Source organism: Punica granatum, chromosome 2 (genome assembly GCF_007655135.1).
Source record: "Punica granatum isolate Tunisia-2019 chromosome 2, ASM765513v2, whole genome shotgun sequence".
Lineage (NCBI taxonomy): Eukaryota > Viridiplantae > Streptophyta > Magnoliopsida > Myrtales > Lythraceae > Punica > Punica granatum.
The window spans coordinates 40,953,687-40,968,612 of NC_045128.1; the positions used below are offsets into that span (position 1 = coordinate 40,953,687).

The following is a 14,926-nucleotide window of genomic DNA, read 5'->3' on the forward strand; positions in this document are numbered from 1 at the left end:
CTTTATATATATATATATATATATATATATATGTCATACACGTTGCTGGAGCAATAAAAAAAAAAGGGGATGGAGGCATGGGCTACACGTGGGCCCCAAAACTTTTCCCCTGAGTTTCCACCGCCTCATTCATTCCATTTCTTTTGTTCTTTCTTTTCTTCCTTTGTCTGGTTTAGCTGGGAAAAATCGGGAGAAAGAGAACAGAGGAAACAGACAGAGAGAGAGAGAGAGAACAAGAAAGAGAGCCAGAGAACGAGACAGAGAGCGAGATGGAGAGCAATTGTGTGGTAGAGAACTTGGCTGGAAATTCACGGAGGGGGACTAAGGACTCGGCTTGGAGAACAGGGAGATGGAGGGAGTCTGTTGGTTTTGAGTTGGACTGAGGATGAATGGTTCTTCGAACGATTAGGCTATATTCATGATTGATAGGAGCTGAGGACATCGGTTGTGCATTCTGAAGGTCAAGTTGGTGAATATTTTTGGTATTAGGTGAGTACCCTATTCTCTCGTGAAATGATGTATTATAGTTATACAAATTATTTAAGAAGAATATTGTGATAGTTAGATATTAAGAAATCGTTCTGTTATGGCGTGTGAAAGGATTTAAGAGATATTGCCCTCTTATGTTTCATTTTGACTTGAGATATGTGATGTGATTGTGTATGCAAATTGTGTATGAGATATGTAATAATAATGTGATACAATTGTAATAGGATTGGGATTGTACTTGTGTATATTGATATTGTTTAATTGTTATAGCCGTGGGATTGTTAAACTCGGCGGAATAGAAATGGGGTGTGGTTGATCGCTGATCCGGCGGGATATAAAATGGATGCTTAGACCGCTGAACTGACATGATATAAAATGGATGCCTAGACCGCTGAACCGGCGGGATATAAAATGGACGCCTAGACCGCTGATCCGGCGAGAAATAAAATGAATGCCTAGACCGCTGAACCGGTATGATATAAAATGGATGCCTAGATCGCTGATCCAGCGGGATATAAAATGGACGCCTAGACCGCTGAACCGGCGGGATATAAAATGGAAGTTAGGTTAGAGCCTTGATAATGGAGGCCCCCGGTTATGAGAAGTGGTAAGGTGAGTAATGGAGGTTTAAGTTGAGGTGCAAGGTTACTGTATCAATTATAACGCAGTTGCGAAGAAATGCGTCCCTATGACTGTATTGATTGGTTGTGCTGTATATTATTGTCTGGCCTGATTGCTATTGATGTGATGATTGTTGAGGTTGTCTGAAGTTGTTCTGTGAAAGCCATATTGTTTGCTAGAGCTTAATTTAGTCAGTGTATGAATATTAGGTGGTGCTGAGTTAATGGTTAATTCGACTATTATTATATGGTTATAAGATGACTGATTGTTTAAGAATTAATTTAGTAATTATTTGTGTATAATGTATATCATGTTGTATTGGTGAATTAAATGATAGTCTTGGGTATGCTAATATTATCTTTGTACATTTAAAAATATTTTTTTGGTTAATAATAGTTCATTTCACTTTGAAATTTTGTGCTCACTGAGATGCAGTTCACACCCTGCATATAATTTTTTCCAGATAAGCTTCTAGCTGCACAGAAGAACTTTTTGGATATCGGGGATCAGCTCTGAAGACTATGTAGTGACCTTAGTTATTTGATAGGTATTCTTTATATATATGTGTGTGTGTGTGTGAGTTTGCTGGATGGTTATATGTTGTTGGGAGTTATGGAAAACATGTTTTTATGTGAATAGTTTATATGATAATGGATATCGAGAAAACTTAGAGGAAACTCTATTGAAATTTCGGGTTGTGACGTCAATGGAGTGCTTTTCTCTAGATCTTCTGCTTCAAAGTCAAGAATAGGTTCAATAATTATAAACCGAAAGAGGAGTTATATGTTCAGACTTCAGAGACATGATCTTGAGTTGGTTGCTGCTGCTAATCAAAGTCCATTGAGAGGGGACAGAAAAACAAACTTGGGGCCCAGACAGAAACGAAATTGATATTTTGTTAAAAACTAAGTTTTGAATCATGGTTGAGGAAATATGAAACAGAATAACCAGAGAAAGACAAGAAACAATAAACTGTTTTCTTCTGAATAGTAGACTACACGCAAATATGAAGCTTCAGAGGGGCATCCTGGCTTTATTAGTGGATGTAAAAGAGTGTTTAACCTTTATTAAACGTTTAGTAGTGGGCGTCCTGGCTTTATTAGCCGGAGCAGGCCGGTTTGCAACCACTCCCCTTTCAGGGAAGTGGATGAACAATTCCGTGGCTGAATGTCTCCATGACCCGTACTTTTCAGGGAGATAGCACATAATTTGGCTTTTAACCTCTATATAACTGCAGATTTTGCTGGAATAGGACATGCCAAGATGACATGTTTGCCACTTCCTCTTCCGAAACTGTAACATGTATGAGGTCCTGCAGATGGTCCGGTCCACTAATAGGGCCACTGTTGGGATCACAAAGGGATTGTGGTGCCGTCGGATTCTGATGGGAATGTTGCTTGGTCCACAAACACATGTACTCACGTTTGCTTATGTTGTGCGTTGGGAGAATGAAACTGTACCAAATGCCCTAAGACGCAACGATCGAACAAACTGTCATCACACTTCGCATGACCAATAGCTCGCTTCTGCACCACGCATTAATAATATTATTCTGGTTCCTTGCTCGGGCCAGTTCGTCGTAGTATGCATGAACTTCATGGAAACAGTATTATAGCAGTGTTCCACACAGACAATGTACCTAATGGATGAACATATTGGTTCAGGCAACTGATGGTGGGACAGAAAGTGGCTTGCAGAATTTCCTTAACGAACATTTCCAGATAGTGCATTGATTTCATTTTTTGCTTAAAAAAAACAAAAAATGTAAATACTAGATCATCTCAGCTATTATAAGAAAAATCAGTTATCACATATCTTTTTACAGAATTAAATATGATACGTTCTGTTAAGACTTTTTCTCCACTTGCAGAGAAGCAAACGATCTGGTATTGAATGTTTTTTCCACTTGCAGACATTTTGATATGGGGCGGGAGTTTGTGTCCGTCGTGGGATTTGAAGGAGGAGGTGGTGGTAGCGGTAATGGTGACAGCTTAGAAGAGATGTGCACTTTGATATAAGCAGATATAAGAGGATTGTCCTGACATCATTGAGAACACTTGGGCTTGAAAGGATCAATAGCTCTGGTCATAACCCATAGGAGATGAGTAGAAGGCGGCCCTGCACGAGCAGTTCCTTGTACAGGCTTCTTGGGAACTCTCTCAACTCATCTCACGAACATCCTCGTTGATGGTGTGAAGTAGGTGACACTCTTGACCTCCACAATGCTGTGATTCTGCCAATCATCACAAGACGAGGGAGTAGTCAGCGGACATCATCTAGCTGTTTGAAATACAGGGTCCCACTAGGATTCCTTGATGCAGGGCAAGTGCACTGCCCGTTTGAGCAGATGCCATATTCCCCACGAACCAAAGGATACCTACGGTTCCCTATTTCCACAGTCAAGAGATCAGCAGTTTCTTGCCACTGTTTGTCTCGCCACTCATATGTTTTCAAATGCCCGTCAGAGCTCAACCTGATGAACTGTTAAAATGTTGATGCTGGGAATGAAAATCCTGAGTCATCTGGTACTTCACTATTCCACACCAAACTTCCACTCCGATATTCAATATAACTAGAATTATCGAGGTATGGAGAGCTCTTTTTGTAATAGAGCTGTGGACGGTTAGTCTCCGTGAGAGCAAACAGACCTGAAGTATTCAAGGAAAGTGAAATTTGTTGAAGAAAACACTGGGAGCAGTTTCTGCCCCAGCACCAGTATATCAGTTGGGTGACTGAATGATTGCCAGACCACTGCATTATATTTATCGAACAGCAGGAGATTGCCTGATTCCGTCAACTTCATAACCATGACAGACTTGCCAGAAGTATCAGTCGACCAAACGATGGTCCCATCGGCATTTTTTAGTACCAAATTTCCATCTGACTTTAGCTCCAACATGGAACTGTACTCGATGGGGTTGTTTCTATCGGCAGACCAAACCACCTGTGAGTAACAACCAACAGGATTGGCAGCAGTATCACAACTATAATCGTGGCCCCCATTAGCGTAGTAGAAGCCACAGCCATATGCCGCTTTTTCCAAGATGGGCCCTGCGGTTGATTCATCAACTAACCGCCAGAATATGTAAGAGCCGAGGGTGAGGGTCCATAGAGTGGAAAGGCTCGCAGTACTGGGTAGCACTTTAATTGATGAGAAAGCGGTAAGAAGAGCCACAGCGGCTATGGAAATGGCTGGAACCCGACGATGTGGGCAAATCTTGCATCTGAACATTGGTGGGTTTCACCTCCTTCTGCTTTGAGTTTAAGGCATGGTTATAGTGTAAAAATCCGAAAAATTTTATACGATAAAAACCGATAATTAGACATGAATTTCCGTAAAGAGTATTTCTAAAATTATAATCTTAATCGAACAAGTGAAAATCTCAAGAAATGCCACGGTTCTACCGCCTTTTCAACCTATGAAACAACTGAGAGAATATATTTTGGGAGTGAGCTTAACGCCCAGTGAATAACTACAATCTAAACTAGTCGGATCATGACACCAGTCCAGTAATGTCGTAAAAATATCGCCGAGACCTCTACAATTCAGATTGTCCTTGTGCCCCTTCCCAGCTCTCGACCACACTGGCGGCTCCACATTGGCAGCCTCTCTACTCCAGGCAACCATTTCTTACTGTTCGGCTTATGACTGGTTCAGGGCACCACAAAACTCACCAATTTCCATCAATCTCAGTTTCAATCTCAAAATCTCACTATCTCATTTTCCAAATATCGTAATCGCTCTTCTAAAAATACATGAATAATCCGTGACACTGACATGACCATGACAATACAGTTCTAAATAATTAGTTATAATCATGATAAAATGCCATATTAAGAATAAGTTACTCACATCAATAAGTTCCCCAACCCCGAAGATGGAAGAACAACCGATTTCTATTTTTGTTTTCTCTTTTATTTTTATTTTTCACTCAAAGCTGCATATTGCTTTCCATTCTCATAATTCTCTCTCTCTCTCTCTCTCTCTCTCTGTGTGTGTTTATGCTTTGGCCGTGAAAATGAAATGGCCAGAAGAATGAAAAGCAACAGTTACAAAGGAGGATGAAATATGGCGGTGGAAACCAAGAATATAAGTGGCCCGCGTGGAAGAAATGCATGAATTAGGACTGTGTGATTAAGCTCAAGCAGAGTTTGACACTTGAAAAGTTAAATTGAAACTTTATCTTCATATAATATTAAAATTATAATAAATAATTAATAGCAAAATGTAATGAAAGCTTTACATATAGTCTGAGCAATTATCGGAGTAAACCCATCCATCATTTGAAGGAAAATAGTCCGACCATCGACCAGGATCATGCAAGTTTCCTGAAGAATTTCCTTCTTTTTGATTTTTATTTTACATAGTAGAATAGAATATAATGATTCATGGTTTGCTTGTTTCTAGATCTTCTGCTTCAAAGTCAAGTCGGGTGAATATAATAGTTATAAACCGAAAGAGAACATTTTATCAACCCATCACAAGATTACCCTTCAATCTACCTTTTACACAGTCGGTCGAAGTCCGAAAATGGTGGGTTGACAGCCCTGTTTGAGAGGGAACGAAGAATCCAATTCCGGGCCTACATGGGAAAGCTGGCACCAGACGGAAACAAAATTGGGATGTTATTAAAATCTAAAGATAGTTTACAACATGATTGAGAAAGAGGAAATAAAATAACTAGAAAAGGTAGAAAAACAATCAATTGCTTTGTCTGCTGAATTGTGGAATACGCACAAAGATGAAGCTTTGAAGGGGTATCCTCGCTTTGCTAGAGGATGTAAAGGACTGTTTTTAACCTTTATCCTGTGTCCACTTTCTTCCTGCCCGGGTTTTGGATGCACCATAGGCCGTGCCAGCCAGGTCGATTCGACCTAAGGTGCATCCTGACTTTTGAATGTGCAAGTTTGCAACCGCTCCCCTTTCGGCGAAGTGGACATGTTGGCCTTTCACCTATATGGTAGAATGGTATCAAAGCCAAGAATAGGTGGGGATAGGATGTATATTCCGTTTAAGATACTTAGATCCATGTAGATCTCGTAGGTCATATCATCTAGGACCGCCTTCATGGCCGGTAGAAACTCATGTAGCGTTCTCCCAATAGTGTATTCTTGCATATTCTATACAATGAACTGAAGCTGGTAAACATAGTAATTAGGCAGCCATAGCGCAGGACTCTGTAGAAGTCTAGATCCAACATCACAATGAACTGATGCTAGCATAAGAAGTAATGCAATAGGCTCTAATGTCCATCCAGTCGCTCTAATGGACCCTACACATTCACCGTTTGTAGTAACCCGGGGGGAAGTCCTAAGGTGTCCCCGTTTTGTAAGTCCCGACGGTTAGGGCAGTCTTCAGGGGAAAAATTGGAAAGAATCCCGGTAGTGTTATGAGCACCGTCTAAGTAGATGGAGGTTATCGACTGGAGTAGAGTTATCCTTTGCATTATCGTTCGTCTAGGTACAGCAGTTAGGATAGGAGATAGATCTATAGAGAGTCATGCTGAGTTTGTCTGTCTACTATTATTGTTAAAACCAGGTACAACAGTTGGTTAGGGATGTGCTAGGATCTGACGGGAAACACTGTGTGAGGAATCTGCCGTTCATCCAGGTAAGTCTTAGACCTTGATCTTGAGAGAAGCTGGGTAGGAGTATCTGATACGGTATAGCATCTTTGAACTACCTTCTAGGCTGATGGTTCTATTAGATCTGTAGAGCTTTCGTCTAGGATAGGTATGGAATACCTTAAGGATAGGGAACTGATATGCAAAAGTATAGAAAGTCTTGATAAATGTTTGATAGGCTGGAAGGTTTATTGTTTTAAAAATATGGGTCTTTTTAAAAATTTTCCTCCACATGCATGCTTAGGTTCTCATCACATAAACGATAATCATTCTATCAACAAAAGATCTTCTTTTCAGGATAGAATAAACCAAAAATTAGCTGAATGTAGAGCTCAAATAGCACTGTCTGTGTCAGGTGTCCCTAGGGTAGACACAGTAGTCGAGAAATTTGAGATAGATTACGATAAGCTTAGGAGTGATTTCCTAGCACCCCATAATGACCATAAAAGGAGATGGCTCCATGAGACATTCTCCGAAGAATATACCAAATCTCATATCAGGGTAGAATGGACAGCATTCGTGCTAAAAAACTCCAACAATATCCTATTTTGGGATTGGTTTGAAAATCATTTCGCACCTAAAAGAATGGTATGCGTGACTCAGAAAACCATAAAGTGGGATCTTGCGAATGCAGACCCGGTTGAGTCCATACACCCACCTTTAGGAACCATCCAAATAATCCATCAAAAAGCAGAGGTCAAGGCCTCTCCCTTCAAAGTAAAAGTGGACAATTCACTGGAACCCAAAGACATAAAAAACATCTTTGAACAAAATAATTTCACAAACCAGTGTCTCCACACCATAGGTTCCCAATTGGATAGGATAGAACAAGAGTCACCAGACCTGTTGTCAACCAGGTAGGGACCTCTAGTCAGTCGAACCAATTGAAACCTGTAGCCATAGAGTCTCTCAAAAAACCTCCCTTTAAACCACATGAAATTCCTATCTCTAGGAAACAGGAGTTTAGGCAGGAAATAGAGAGAAGATTAAAATCCATAAATCTCCATGAAAATTCCCCATCCATAAGCTTGCAAAAAATGGTTATCCCGGAAACTCCTCTTTCAGAAAAAGAGCCAGGAACCCCATTAAGAGCAACAAAAATCAAGACACAAGAGTCTCAGGGCTCGAATGTCGTCAACGCCATACATAATTCTGGAGATTTAGGAGCATTAGTGTGGAAGGAACCCCAGAAACCTTACTACACTACCATAAGTGCACCAGACCTAGTTTTGGAAGAAAAACCCAACATTGTCCAGAATAGGTATAGTGCCAATGCCATCTATGAGTGGAACATAGACGAGCAGTCTGAATATAACATACTCAGCGTCTTACAGCAAATGACGATGGTGTCAAATGCTTACAAGACCCAGACCCGATTGTCGGACCCAGCCATAGCACACATGCTCATAGCAGGGTTCACAGGCCAATTGAAGGGATGGTGGGACAACTACCTTTCTCCCTTCCAACAAAATGAAATCCTGACCAGCGTCAAGACAGATGAATCTGGTGAGATCATCTGGGATGCTAACAACGAAGACATCCCTGACGCCGTAGCAACTCTAGTCTTTGCCATCTCCCAACACTTCGTAGGAGACCCCTCTCACCTCAAAGACAAAAACCTAGAGCTGCTGTCAAACCTAAAATGCAAAAGGCTGTCTGACTTCAGACAGTACAAAGACACCTTCCTCACTAGGGTCATGTCTAGGGAGGATTGCAACCAGCCGTTTTGGAAAGAAAAATTCCTAGCAGGTCTGCCAACCTTGTTAGGAGAACAAGTCCGAAACGAAATCAAAACAATAAATCATGGCCAGATACCTTACAAAGAGCTGAGTTATTGAGAGCTCATCAGCTTCATCCATAAGGAAGGTATCCGAATGTGTACTCAGCACAGACTCCAAAAACAATTGAAAAAAGAAAAGGCCCAGACCAAGAAAGAGCTTGGCAGCTTCTGCCAACAATTCGATCCCTCTTTCCAGGTTGACAAAAAGGCCGATAAGCCCATAACCTGCAGTGGGGACTGCAGCAGAAAACATAAGCCCAAACATTTCCATAAAAAATCTAGGATTCCCTCAAAACCACATGTCACTGATAAGGAAAAGGGAAAGTCCATCTCCCCCTTTAAGTGTTTCAGGTGCGGGAAAACTGGCCATACCCAGAGGTATTGTTACCTCAACAAAAAGATTCATCAACTGGCGATTGATGATGACATAAAAGATCAAATCTGCAATCTGTTGATAGAGTTATCCGACTCTGAAACGGACTTCTCGACTGCCAGCGAGGAGAGTCTGCAGATGGATGAACTTGACTGGTCGACTGATGAACAGTCGTCAGAGTCAAAATCGATAAACGTCTTAACTAAGGACCAAGAATTCCTGCTCGAGATAGCAGGAGAAATCCAAAACCCTTTGTTAAGAACACAATACCTTGAGAAGTTAAATCAGGGCACTCTCGAAACCGAGACCAAAACCCCTAATTATAACTTATCAGAAATCCTGAAGAGACATGGCAAAAAACGAGCCCACATAATCTCGTTTGATGCCCAAAAAGAAATCGATAATCTCAGGAGTGAGCTTGCTTGTCTCAAATTTGAACAACAGCAGCACTCCACCATAATTGGACGTCTCGAAGAGTTCGTTGCAGAGGCAGGGAGCTCTAGACAAGTCCTCATGAACCAGGACAAAAACCCAGAGGACACTCTGGCCCTGGACCAACCAAAAAATGACCAGCAGAAAGCCTTAACCATGATAAGAATGAACTTGACGGGACTAGGCAATCTTGTGCTGATTGATAAGAATAATGTCTCTGTTTGGGAATCGTTCGATCACCCGACAGACTCACTGCTTGTGGGACAGAAACTGGCACCCGGTCAGAAACTGACTCTTTATGTGTTTCCACAACAAATCTCTCTGAATTTCTGTTGCTTTTGCTTTCTCTGACTGTAGAAGGGCTCTTTGGTCTCGTATTAACTGACCCTCTACATGTGCAAAGAATTGCTCTTGCAAGGCTGCCTTCTTCTACGCTACAGTTGACGATTATACGAAATGCTCCTTACAGTATGAGGTGTTCTCCCTAATGAACAGCGACACAGAGGGGACTAAAAATAGTTGCATCGCTTATGTCAAAGTTCAAAGCATCCCAAATCAAGTCTTTGCGGGTAGTCCCAAGAGAGAGGCAAATCCACTTTTGATAATATGAGGGTCCAGCATAGGCTCTTTGGTAATTCTAATGGGGGTTCCAGTTTTCATTAACCAGAAGAAGAAAAGTGCTAATGAGGCAGAGGATGAAGATTATCTAGATCAAGTGCCACGAATGCCCCCTATATCAAAGCCGAGTGCCGCGAGGCTGAGGCGGCAGCCACCACCGTCGGGTTTGGTATGGAGTGAGAGGAGAGCGAGAAAACGAAGCCTGGCGCCCTGAGGATGGAGAAGGAGAGGGAAAGGGGGAGACGGCGACTGAGATTTGACTGTTGAGAGAGAGGAGAGAGAGAGAGAACGAAGAGCACTCAAGCTCGAAGCTTTTACCCTTTCTCCGAGTTATATATGTCGGGATATATTCTGACGAGTCAGATCCAACGGTGGAGAAGTCCCGTCTCCCTTTTTGTCTTTATCCTGTTTCGTTTCTTGGTAGATCTTTCTTTTTCCTGATCACTAATGTCCGAGACTTTTCACTTCTTTTTTTACATATATTTATTATTTACCATTTTTAATACAAATTTATTAAAATTCCGATAAAATAAAAATAATCCGGTGGGAAATTTAAAATAATTACTATCTGATACAATGTTGTTACCTATTTTAAGATTTTCATACTTCATGTTTATCACCCGTATGTTTCACTCCTTTCAAATTGCAAATGCAGCTGGATTTAACTTTTTGAGAGCAACCAAGAAATGCCAGGGTGTTTCCAAGGCAAAAGCAGTGTAGGATCTAAGCCGAGAAATTTCTCACTGGTCTTTTAGTACAATGGCAGGACATTTGAAGGGAAAATGTAAAGGAAATGGAAGTGCAGGTGAGAGTAATTGCAACTAGTTTGTTTCACCATGAACAAACGAGACGGTGAGAGTAGACGTCATCTTAATCACTTCGAGGATTTATCTCGGGCCGGATAGAATCCAAGGCAATGGAGGAGCGGTAGGAGCACCGGCTCGATTCCTACCCGGGCCAGCAGTGACGGGACGGTTCCAGAAGTTGAAATCTAGGTTATCTTCCTCTTCCATAACTCCATCTAGGACCTGAATGACCATCGACATGGATGGTCTCTTGGTATAGTCAGCTTGCAAACACCAAGCAGCTAGCTTGATCATATTGGCAACTTCAGGTCCGTACAACTGCATATCCACCCCATAGGTATTAACCATATCGAGCAATCGGTCCTCTTCCGCCTTCCTCTTAAGGAGATGCAGAAGAAACCTGTCTTCCTCGTTCTGGGAGCTGACGAAGACTTTCCGGGCACAAGCGATCTCCAAAGCCACCACCCCGAAGCTGTAGACATCCGCTTTCTCAATAATCACCCCGCTCAACCACTCGGGGGCTATATAGCCAGGTGTTCCTCTCATGGTCGTCACCAACCGGCTCTTGTCCCTCTCGACGAGCTTCGACAGCCCAAAGTCAGACACCTTTGCACTCAAGTTCTCATCGAGGAGGATATTCTGGGGCTTAATGTCGAGATGGATTATCTTCTGCCAGCAATCCTCATGGAGGTAATTCAATCCTTTTGCTATGTCAAGGACAACCTTCTTCCTCTGTTGCCAGTCAAGCACAACCCTGCCAGCTGCCTCGTGGAAAATCCACCCATCAAGAGATCCCCCGGACATGAACTCGTAGACCAGTAGCCTGTGCGATTTCTCGGCACAGAATCCTAATAGTCTCACCAAGTTGACGTGATGGATTTTGCCGATAGTCTTCACTTCTGCCAGGAAGGACTTCTTGATCTGTCCTAAGCCTTCAAGACGCTTCACTGCAACTTCCGTGCCATCAGCTAGGGTGCCTTGAAAAACTGAGCCATACCCGCCCTCCCCGATCTTCTTGCAGAAATTCTCTGTCGCAGATTTGAGCTCGTTGTATGGAAATCTACTGGGCATTCCTTGCACTTCATCTAGATACTCCTCGTCTGCCTCATCAGCAGCTCGTCTCTTCCAGATGAAGAGAACCAATGCAACCACTAGAAGAATCAAAGAGCCCAAGGCAGGTCCAAGTATTAATGGAAGACGATTAGCTTTCCTCGTGGGGTGGGAATCCGTGTCAGTCGTGGGATTTGAAGGGGGAGGTGGTGGCAGTGGTGGTGGTGATATCTCAGAAGAGATGTTCTGCACTTTGATATAAGCAGATACATCTACTGAATAGTCGCTTATCATTGAGAGCACCTGGGCTTGCAAGGAGCAATAGCTTCTAGAAGGTGAGTAGAAGGCAGCCTTGCACGAGCAGCTCCTCGCACAGGCTTCTTGACAGCTCTCTAGACTTGTGTTACTAACATCCTGCTTGCTGACAGTGAAGTAGGTGAACTTTTCGAGCTTTACAAAGCTGTGGTTCTGCGGATCATCACAAGACAAGGGAGTAGTCAGCGGACACCCGAGACTCCGGTTCCTGTCATCTAGCTGTTTGAAATATGGGGTCCCGCTGGGATTCCTTGATGCAGGGCAAGTGCACTGCCCGTTTGAGCAAATGCCATATTCCCCACAAAGCAAAGGATATCCACAGTTGCCTATTTCCCCAGTCAAGATATCGGCAATTTCTTGCCACTGATTCTCATGCCACTCATACACTCTCAAATGCCCGTCAGAGCTCATCCTGATGAACTGTTTAGATATTGATGCCGGGAATGAAAATACCGAGAGATTTAGATAATTAGAAATAGAGACCAGCGCCAAGCTTCCTCTCCGAAATTCAATATAACTAGAACTATCAAGGCTTAAATTACTAAAGTTCGTGCTGTAATAAGCCAGGGGAGGGTTCGTCTCCACGAGAGCATACAGACCTGAAGTATTGAAGGAAAGTGAAAGCAGACCATACTCTGTGAAATTTGTTGAAGAAGCAGAAGGAGTCAGTTTCTGCCCCAACGTTAGTCTCTGCCTCGGCACCAGTACATCCGTCGGGTGACTGAATGATTCCCAGACCACATCATTGTCTTTATCAAGCAGCAGGAGATTGCCAAATTCCGTCAAGTTCATACTTACGACAGATCTGCCAGAAGTATTGGTGGACCAAGCAATGGTCCCATTGGCATTTTTTAGTACCAAATCTCCATCCGACTTTAGCTCCAACTTGGCATTGTACTGAACGACATTGTTCCTATTTGCAGACCAAACCACCCTTGAGTAACAGCCATATGCCATAAACCTTTCAAGCGGGTTTGAAGCCGCCTCGAGACTCAGGTTGCAAATAAGGTAGAAAATGGAAAAGAGGTGACCCCCATCAGTGCGGTAGAAGCCACTGCCATATGCTGCATTTTCCAGGATGGGCCCGGCGGTCGATCCATCACGGAACTGCAAGTTGTAGGAGTCGGGGTTGAGGGTCCATAGAGTGGAAAGGCTTGCAGTACTGGGTAGCGCTTTAATTGGTGAGAAAGCAGAAAGAAGAGCTACAGCAGCTATACAAATGGACGACATGGGCAAATCTTGCATCTGAACATGGGTGGGCTTTCACCTCCTCCTTCTGCTTCCGCTGCTTCTAGCATACGGCACGGGTTTAGTCTGAGAAGTTATCGGAATAAACCCATACATCATTTGAAAAAAACGTCTGATCGCCGAACAGGATCGTGCAAGTTTCCTGAAGAATTTCAAACATTTTGGATCCTAGGCATAATGCTGTCTGCTGCTTTTTCCTTTTTCTTTTTGATTTTTTGCATACATATGACTGTAGAATATAATGATCCATGGTTTGCTTTGCCTCTGTCTAGATCTTCTGCTTCAAAGTCTAGTCTAGAATGAGCTCAATGATTATAAATCGAAAGGGATGATTTATAGGTGCAGAGACATCATCTGGAGTTATTCCGGCTGCCCCAGCTTTATCGACCCAGCACAAGATCAATCGACCTTTTACATAATCGAAGTCAAAAACTGGTGGATTGACAGCCCTGCTTGAGAGGGAACATTTTAAGTTCTCAAATTTTGAGCCTACAGGGTAAAGTTGGCACCGGCCAGAAACAAACTTGGGATTGTATTAAAATCTAAAGATCGTTTGGAATCATGGTGGAGATCAAGTTGAAATAAAATAACCAGAAAAAGTAGAAAACAATCGATTGTTTTTTTGCTGTATTGTGGCATACGCGCAAAGATGAAGCCTCAGAGGGGTTTCCTGGCTTTACCAGAGGATGTAAAGCAGTCTTTAACCTCTGTTTTGTCTCTCCTTTCTTCCATCCCGAGTGCCGTGCCAGCTGGGTTGAGATGGACGTAATTAAGGTGCATGCTGACTTCGATATGCAAGTTTGCAACCACTCCCCTTTAAATAAAGTTGATAAACAAAGCCATGGCCACATACATGTCTCCATGATCCTGTACTTCACATAGCACATACATTGGCCTTTTTTTTATTTTGTTTTCTTGAGAATTAATACATTGGCCTTTCACACGCACACATATATATATTTATATATATGCAGACTTTACTGCAGTAGAACATACCAAGATGAAATGTTTGCCTTCTTCCTCTTCCAAAGCTATAGCATATTAACATAATATGGTCACTTTGGATCAGAATTATGGTCACCCTTAGGATCAGAAAGGGATTTGGTGCTGTAGGATTCTGATAGGACTGTCGCTGGGTCCAATAGCCCATCTACTCGTGCTTGTTTATGTTGTGCATCGGGAAGATGAAAACCGTGCCCATTGCCTTAAGATGCAACGGTCGAACAAACAACTTCGCATGACCAAGCTCACTTCAACTCCGTGCCTTATGTTTTATTTTAATTTGATATCTAGATAGTATTTATTTTTGTTTTCCAATTCTGCAAGTATATATTTTCCAATACGATTGGTTGTCTACGTAATACTTTTATGAAACTTATTCACTTATATATAATCAGTAAGTCGAAGATAAAATTGTAGAATGTTATATATGACCAATTTTTGAAAAACGATAGTATCATCAACAATTATTATATTAAAAAAAACTGTAATTTGTTAACGATTTGACTTTTAAAAAATACTACTCTTATGTTAGAAAAGTATTGAAAAATACTACTCTTAATCAAAAGAA

At 42.1% G+C, this 14,926-nt stretch overlaps 1 protein-coding gene, 1 long non-coding RNA gene and 1 pseudogene across 3 annotated transcripts; 2 read left to right on the top strand and 1 right to left on the bottom strand.

Annotated features, from left to right (window-relative positions):
- The window catches only part of LOC116197648, a 34,983-nt pseudogene that overhangs the window by 10,869 nt on the left and 9,188 nt on the right, over positions 1-14,926 (top strand).
- LOC116197652 lies at positions 98-1,834 on the top strand. Its single transcript, XR_004155074.1, has 2 exons — positions 98-489; positions 1,574-1,834. It is a non-coding gene; the product is annotated as an uncharacterized LOC116197652 (long non-coding RNA).
- LOC116197646 (G-type lectin S-receptor-like serine/threonine-protein kinase SD2-5) lies at positions 10,635-13,891 on the bottom strand. 2 transcript variants are annotated; one of them, XM_031527839.1, is made up of 2 exons: positions 12,708-12,864; positions 10,635-12,261 (listed from the first exon to the last, which is right to left on the bottom strand). In XM_031527839.1, exons 1-2 carry the CDS (start codon positions 12,738-12,740, stop codon positions 10,825-10,827), a joined length of 1,470 nt encoding a protein of 489 aa, XP_031383699.1. In that variant the 5' UTR covers positions 12,741-12,864; the 3' UTR covers positions 10,635-10,824. The 2 variants fall into 2 exon arrangements, with proteins under 2 accessions (XP_031383699.1, XP_031383698.1); XM_031527838.1 differs by having other exon boundaries at positions 10,635-13,891.

Coding starts and splice junctions, on each gene's coding strand:
- LOC116197646 (XM_031527838.1), bottom strand. CDS start 13,353: ATGCAAGATTTGCCCATGTCGTCCATTTGTATAGCTGCTGTAGCTCTT.